General features: G+C 58.3%; 1 protein-coding gene across 1 annotated transcript in view; it reads left to right on the forward strand.

Annotated features, from left to right (window-relative positions):
- Positions 1–1,767: 1,767 nt before the first annotated feature.
- Positions 1,768–7,083, forward strand: part of TAMALIN (trafficking regulator and scaffold protein tamalin) — a 7,633-nt gene continuing 2,317 nt past the window's right edge. The window contains exons 1-4 of the mRNA XM_033116073.1: positions 1,768–2,091; positions 4,099–4,148; positions 5,732–5,786; positions 5,896–5,998. Of these exons, the coding sequence (XP_032971964.1) occupies positions 1,849–2,091; positions 4,099–4,148; positions 5,732–5,786; positions 5,896–5,998 (451 nt within the window). The 5' untranslated portion in view covers positions 1,768–1,848. The remainder of the gene's footprint in view (positions 2,092–4,098; positions 4,149–5,731; positions 5,787–5,895; positions 5,999–7,083) is intronic.

A 7,083-nucleotide genomic window follows, 5' to 3' on the forward strand; every position in this document is an offset into this window, starting at 1 on the left:
CAACAAGCATCCTGCCATCTGGACTTGTGTAATCACTGAGGGGTGGAGAAGCACCCCCTCCCACCCACACCTCCTGTGGGGCTGGAGCCCCAGGGGACTGGGGGTGGGGAAGAGACAGACACAGAAAGTCAAGGAGACAAGGAAGGCAGGAGGCTGAGACAGACCGCTGAATGAGATAGACGCGAAACAGAAAGCCTTTCTTGACTGCCCAAGTGGATAGGGTTATTTGTCCCTCTGTACCCCTCATGCCAGCTGCCTAACATTGCACGTGTACATGTATGTACCACTCCCTCCCAGACAAAAAACCTCTAACCCCAGTGCCTAGCTAGGACCTGGCACAGAACAGATCTTAAAAGTAGGGTGAGTGAAGAACTGAAGAAGATAGCTTCACGTAGTGTTTGATTGCAGGTGTGGAACCAGGCTGCCTGGGTTTGAATCTCAGCGCTACCACTGAGTAGCGCACAGTAAGGTAAAGTTACTTAACCTTTCTGGACCTCAGTTTCCTCATCTGGAAGGGATGATAATGATACCTATTTCATAGGGTTGTTATGAGGACCAAATGTAAAAGCGCATACAGAACAGTATGCATGGCACACGGTAAATGTTCAATGAATGTTAGCGATAAAGCCATAACACTGATTTGGGAAGATGGGAGGAGGGGACAGTCAGGGACAGTGTATCCCAGGCCTCTATTTCGTGGATGATGTCGTGACCTGGAGCCCCCAGCTTGTGATGCTGATGCCCTGTGGTGGCTAGCTGCTCTTCAGACACTTCCACTTCTTCTTCTCACTTCTTATTTGGGCACCACTGACGGCAGAGGCTTCAGCTAGGCCATTCCCGTCTCCCCCATGACCTGGCCACCACAGGAGCACAGCCTTGGGGATGGTCCCTAAGATAGGCTGAGAATGGCTGAGCACACCCGAACCCTGAGCAGCCGCTCAGTTCAGGCACCTCCTCTTCCCCGTGAGTCAACTCCATAGCAGGGATCTGTCTGCTGGGAAAGGGGTATCTGAGCTCCAACAGCAGGAGCTGAGGAGAGGTTTATCCAGGAGGGACCACTCCTGCCTTCTGGGTATCGACTGCTTCCCTTACCCCTTGACTTGAGAGGAGGAGGCAGCCTCTTTCACCTCTGCTGGGGCAGCTGCGTAAAGGGGAAATCCTGGGCCCTCTCACTCCCTGGAGGCTTCTGCAGTCTGTTCTGGGGCATCTCTTCCCTCCAGGGACCTCCCCTCACCCCACCATACTCCTTCCCCTGCACAGCCCTGTTACCTCTCTCCTCTTGACTAAAGTCTCCTGCAGTGTCCAGGATCTCCTAGAATCTTCCCCCTGGGTCTCCAAAGCTGCTCACAATGACTCCTTACTGTCCCCTCCATCACCAGATGCTCCACGAGTCTCCAAAGCTATTCATTCCCAAATTTTCAAATCTCACCCACAAGTCCCTTCACAGACACGAGCCCCCCACCCTCTCCCCCTGCACCCGCCTTCCCTAGGTATTACGGAGACCCTGGCCCCGCCTAGGTATGCCCTGTTTTCCACCTCCCTCCCCCGCGGCTAGATTTTCACCCCTTTGAGCGCTCAGGCCTGGAGACTTTCCCGAGCCTAGCGGGATGTCGGACGCCGTGGGCGGGGCTCCAGGCAGCGGATCCCCCCCCCCCGAGGCGGGGCCTGCCGCTCCGGGGGCGAGGCCAACGGGAGGCTGTTCTCCTCCCGCCGCCCCCACCCCCCGGGTCCGCCCAGCTCGTCCATCCTATAAAGGGAGGCGACCCGCCACCCGCCCAGCGGGCATCCTGGAGCTGTCGCCCTCCCTGTTGCGCGGAGCGAGCGCCGCCTCCGAGGGGCGCCGGAGCCATGACCCTCCGCCGACTCAGGAAGCTGCAGCAGAAGGAGGAGGCGGCGGCCGCTCCGGACCCCGCCGCCGGGGCTCCCGACTCGGAAGTCGCTCCCGCCCGGACCCCAGCCTCGGGCCCCCCTGCCGCAGCTGCCAGCTCTGGGCCCCCCGGGGAGGAGCTGTACGCGGCGCTGGAAGACTATCACCCGGCCGAGCTCTACCGTGCGCTCGCCGTGTCCGGGGGCACCCTGCCCCGCCGAAAGGTACGTCTCCCACTCTCCAATAACCGCGGCCCCAACACTCGGTACCCCGGTGTCCCTTCCTCCGGACCCGCTCAACCCTGCAACTTGCTAACCCCCAACATTCTACTCGGGGTCCACCGAGCCCCTCACGTTCTTCCCCAGCCCACTGACCCCCCCATGGCCACCTTCAGAACCTGCTGAGTCCCCTCGGCCCTCTCCTCGGAAGGCGCCAGCCTCTGGCCCCTGCGGCCCCCTCCTCCACGCCGCCCCAGTCTTAGGGCTCTTCACTCCGCTCCCCACATGCCGCCGCCCTGTCAAGCTCTTCTCCTTCTTGATCCCCCAGCACTCTCTTCTCCTCGCCCATCTGGCCGGCAGCCTCCGCGCCCCGCCTTCCCGTGCCCAGGTGTGTCGAGGCCCCCAAGACCCCTCGCTCATGCTCCTCTAGTTGGAGCGGGGAGGCGGAGCGCTGGGGTCCCACCGCTCGCCCAGACCAGTGGAGGGTCCGAGTGCTCCTGGTGGAGAGGGAAGGCGGTGGATGCGCCGCGTGGGAGAGAGTGCTAGCCCCTCCGAGGGGACGGCTGGATAGATACCTGGGCTTGGGGCCTGCCGACTGCCCCAGAGTCTGAGGTGCGGGGTGCCCGGCCACCGCTCCCTGGACTTCGGCCACGACCGGACACAGTGGGAGGGGTCGTAGGGCGCCCGCGGGGCAGGAAGGATGCGGGCCGCGCCCGCTCTCTGAGTCTCCCCTTCCTCCGCGGGCTCTTCCTCTGGCCCGAGGGGAGTTCGAGCTCTCAGGAGGGGGGACACAAGACCCAGGTTAAGGAGAGGGGGCTGGTGGCCTTTTCTCACCCAGCCCCCCTCCTCCTCCCCTGGCCCTTGACTCCCCCCACACAATGAACAGCTTGTTGAGAATTTGCATTTTATGAAAATAGGGTGGAAAGACAAAGGGGTCTCTCTATGCTGCCCAGTCCTTCCTCCCAGGCCCATTTGGGAACTGTCCCCACCCTTGAGGCCAATCCTTGGTTCTGGAGAAAGAGGGCCCCCTTCTCTTCCTAGCCTTGGGGCATCTTGGGGGGAGGGTTAACAAGGGCACCCAGCAGGAAGGCCCTGGGCTCTCTGGGGCACATGGGACAAGGGCTGGTTTGGGACAGGGCTTCTTCCAAGGACCAATAATTTAGGAAGGGAAACTGCTTTAGTTTCTCAAGGACCCTAAAGAAGCAGGAACCCTCAGCTGTCATTCCCCCCCCCAGCCCATAAAATAAAAAGAACTCTCAATCTCTCTCCTTAAGTATAGTGAGACTTTTGAGATGTAAGATTTTTTTGTCCCGAAAACAACAAATATATGGCAATGTCAAGATACCCAGGTGGAGCTGGCAACAGCTGGCCACCTGCAGCTGGGAACCACAGTTGGTCTCTGAAACAGCCTGTACTTTGGGGAAGGAGGCTTGGCCCCTCTGTCCCCAGCTTTTCCACGTTCAGGCTGGGATTGCCGGCCCTCCAGACCTGGGCCTCTGACCCCAGCTTCCCCAAGCCACTGTCTGTGGCCGAGACATTAGGAGAGACCTGACTAGTAGGGGGTCTCTGGAGTGCCCCTGCCCCTTTTTGGGAACATCTGGGAGGAGCCCCTGCCTTAGCCTGAGGGGTCTGGGAGGCCTAAGCAAGCCCTTGCAGACAGGCACCCTGGGGGTGGAAACTATTCTATCTAGATTAATGAACACCCACACACACACTGGCCCCCAGACTGGGTTTAGAGGTTCATGCATCTGAACCCAGGAGGACTGTTGTGTTCCTGAAGTCCCAATTATAGGGATAAAGCCTAGGGAGAAAGCTATGGAGTGATACTGAAGTAGTTATACCAGCACCAAAGCAGGTATGCAACGGGGACCAGACAGACAGGCAACAGGGAGGGAGGTGCTGGGTCCAGGGCTGGAGCCCAGGTGAGGGACCTCCCAGAGTAGGGCTTTCAGCATCATCTCAAGGACGACACCTTTCTCTCCTGTTCCTTCCTAACTCCATCGTCCTGCCCAGGGCTCTGGGTTCCGCTGGAAGAATCTCAGCCAGAGTCCTGAACAGCAGCGGTGAGTCACCATCACCCCAGCCCCTGCCCTGGTCCAAAGGGTGAGGTCCCCAGGGAGGGGTGGGGGGCAGCGCGACACAGCATCTCAGCTCAACCAGGGGGCGTCATTCTCCCACTCTCTTAGCACAGCTCCCTCACTAGGAGTGAGGGGCGTGTGGGGTGGTGGGCTGTGTGAAGGGGGTGGCAGGGAAAGGAGGTAGGGACTTTTGAGTCATCAGGTGCTCCTCAATCCAGGGCTTGCCAGTTCCCCCTTCCTGGGCAGATCTGGATATGGGAGGTGGAGGAAATAAGAGAAGTTTGCAGGGCCCTGAGCCCTCCCAGCCCCAGCAAACCCCAAGGGCCCAGACCGTAGCCCAGCCACGTCCAGCTGCTTGCATCTGGCTGCCCCTGCCTCCAGAGCCCATTCTGTGGCTGCCCTCTTAGGAAGGATCTCAGGTGAGAGTAGACGGAAGTGCTGCCCTCAGGCCCCACTCTGCCATGTCCCATCCTGATTTGGGCCTGACTTCTAAAATGGATCAACAGACTATGGCTTGCGGGCCAGATTGGCCTGTTTGGCCCTTGAGCTAAGAGTTGTTTTTATGTTTCTAAAGGGTTGTTAAAATAACAACAGAGAACAATATGACGGAGGCTGAATGGGCCCCAAACAGAAAGCCTAAAATATTTACTGTCTGACCCTTTGCAGACAAGTTTGCCAAGTCTTCCAGAAAACCAGAGCACGGGGGTAAACACAGAATGTTCAGTCATCCTGCTCCCCGCCCCAACACACACAGAGGGGGAAAGGCCTACAGGCAAAGTGGGGAAGAGCTCAGGTAGAGGCTGGGAGTTACCGCTCAGCATTGGGAGGTTATCTGGGTCAGACTGAGAGCTGGGGACCTGGGTCTCCAAGGCCTTTCAGAGGCTTTGAGACTTGAAGGGGCCTTTGGCAGCTGCTTTAACTCTGCTTCTGGCTGGGAGGGAAGGAAGGGGGTGGGGTGGGCAGAGGAAACTCTGGGCTCCCCCAGCAGGCGAGGATTTGGAGTAGCTCCAGACCATTGTGTCCAGGGGGCAGGCCTTCAGTGCGGGAAGGGGCGGCCTTGAGGTTCCCCTCCCCCCAGCCCTCACATCTGGTGGGCTGGCCCCACCGCAGCTGGGAGGAGCAGCTGTGGTCTGGACTGAGCCTCGTGACTGGCCTCTGGGGGTGGGGCCAGCCCTCTCCCCAAGGCTGTGGAACAGAGGAAGCTCCATGCTGAGCCTGAATTTGGGACCTTAGCTGCTCAGTAAGTGGTATTCTAGGGCTCACTAGAAAGCACGGACTGGCTGAAAAATTCAGCTAGTCTACCCACGGGTGGGGGGGCGACATTCCCATTGCCTCCCCACACCAGAGGCTGGATTGATTCTGTGCGCCTGGATGAAGCTGACTGTGGCTAGGTATGGGGAGGGACATTACAGCAACCTGTGAGGAGAGTGAGTTGTCGCAGAAGACAATGAGCCCTGCCTGGATGTTGTAGAACAGACTCCAGCATCAGTGGAGGGCCACGCTATGGGACTGCCAAGCTCCTTTAAATTCTGACAGTCTTAATGAGATGGCCCCTGTGTCTCCTACAGGAAAGTGCTGACTTTGGAGAAAGAGGAAAACCAGACCTTCGGCTTTGAGATCCAGGTGGGAGAAGCTGGGTGCAGAATAAATGAGGGGTTGGGAGGCCAGTCTGAAGTATGGATGTACCCCACTCCCCCACCCCAAGGGCTAAGGGTCCCCTTTTTTGTTACAGACTTATGGCCTTCACCACCGGGAGGAGCAGCGTGTGGAGATGGTGACTTTTGTCTGCCGGGTTCATGAGTCCAGCCCTGCCCAGCGGGCTGGGCTCACACCAGGTGGGGCCTGAGCCCAGGACACAGGGCTCTGGGAAAGGGGTATGACCTACTCACAGGCAGAGTGGGGGGCGAGAAATCGCTTCTCAAATCAGTTCCCCTCTTTTGTCGTATTTTGGGAAGGCCAGAAAAAATGGATAGACTCCAGGCTTTGGATCCAGGCAAGTTTGCCATGTACTGTGTGGGCTTGAGCAGTCTCATCTGTAAATGGGGGTGATAACGTGTCCTCACATCACAGTGTGGTGAGGGGTTCCCTGGACACAGGGCCTGGTAAATGCCAGATGTTGCTGCAGCTGTTCTACCTCCTGGCAATCTGGCAATCACCTGGGCAAGAGTTGGGGAAGGAGCAACATTCCATTAGACCTGCCTGATACTGGGATCAGGGCCTATCCTGCACCGGACCTGGACCAACTCTGGGGTACCTGTATTGCTTCCTCTAACGAGGAAATGATGCCTCCAGTAGGAGACCCTTGGGATCGGCCAAATCTAGAGTCCCAAGTCCCAGGAAGAGGCAGCCTGAGACTGCATGAATCGACACCACCCCCCCCAATTCTATCTCTATTTTCTTCCCTAAGCCCTCACCTCCTTGCCCACTTACCAGTACCGCTTACCAGTAGTCCCTGGTAGCCAAGTGGTATATTGTTGCAACTTTGCAAAGTAGTTTCACGTCCACTCTGCATCCTGATCCCCAAGGTAGCCTCAGCAGGGATCCACGCCCCCCTTTTACAGATGGGGAATGAACCCTCAGAGATGGTGGCTTGTCCTGCCTGAGGTCAGGAGGCTTTGCAGTGGCACAGGATATCAGAAGCTGAGGCCGCTCGTGCTTGGGGCCAGCGATAATTCTTAGCTTGGTGTCACTCTGCCCCCTTCCTGTCTTGGCTGGGTCTCATGATAGCCTGTGGGCTGGACCATAATAACTAACTCTGGGGGCCACCCAGGGTTGCTGGGAGGTCTCAGCCTTTGGGGACAGAACTTCCTGAGGGTGAAGTGATTCCTAGGCTGGCGTGCTGGGTCTGGACAAGATCTCCCCAGAACCATGAGGAGTAGGGCGGGGTGGGCGGAGGGAGTTCAGGAGTATTCTGTGGGGG

This window comes from Rhinolophus ferrumequinum, chromosome 10 (genome assembly GCF_004115265.2).
Source record: "Rhinolophus ferrumequinum isolate MPI-CBG mRhiFer1 chromosome 10, mRhiFer1_v1.p, whole genome shotgun sequence".
Lineage (NCBI taxonomy): Eukaryota > Metazoa > Chordata > Mammalia > Chiroptera > Rhinolophidae > Rhinolophus > Rhinolophus ferrumequinum.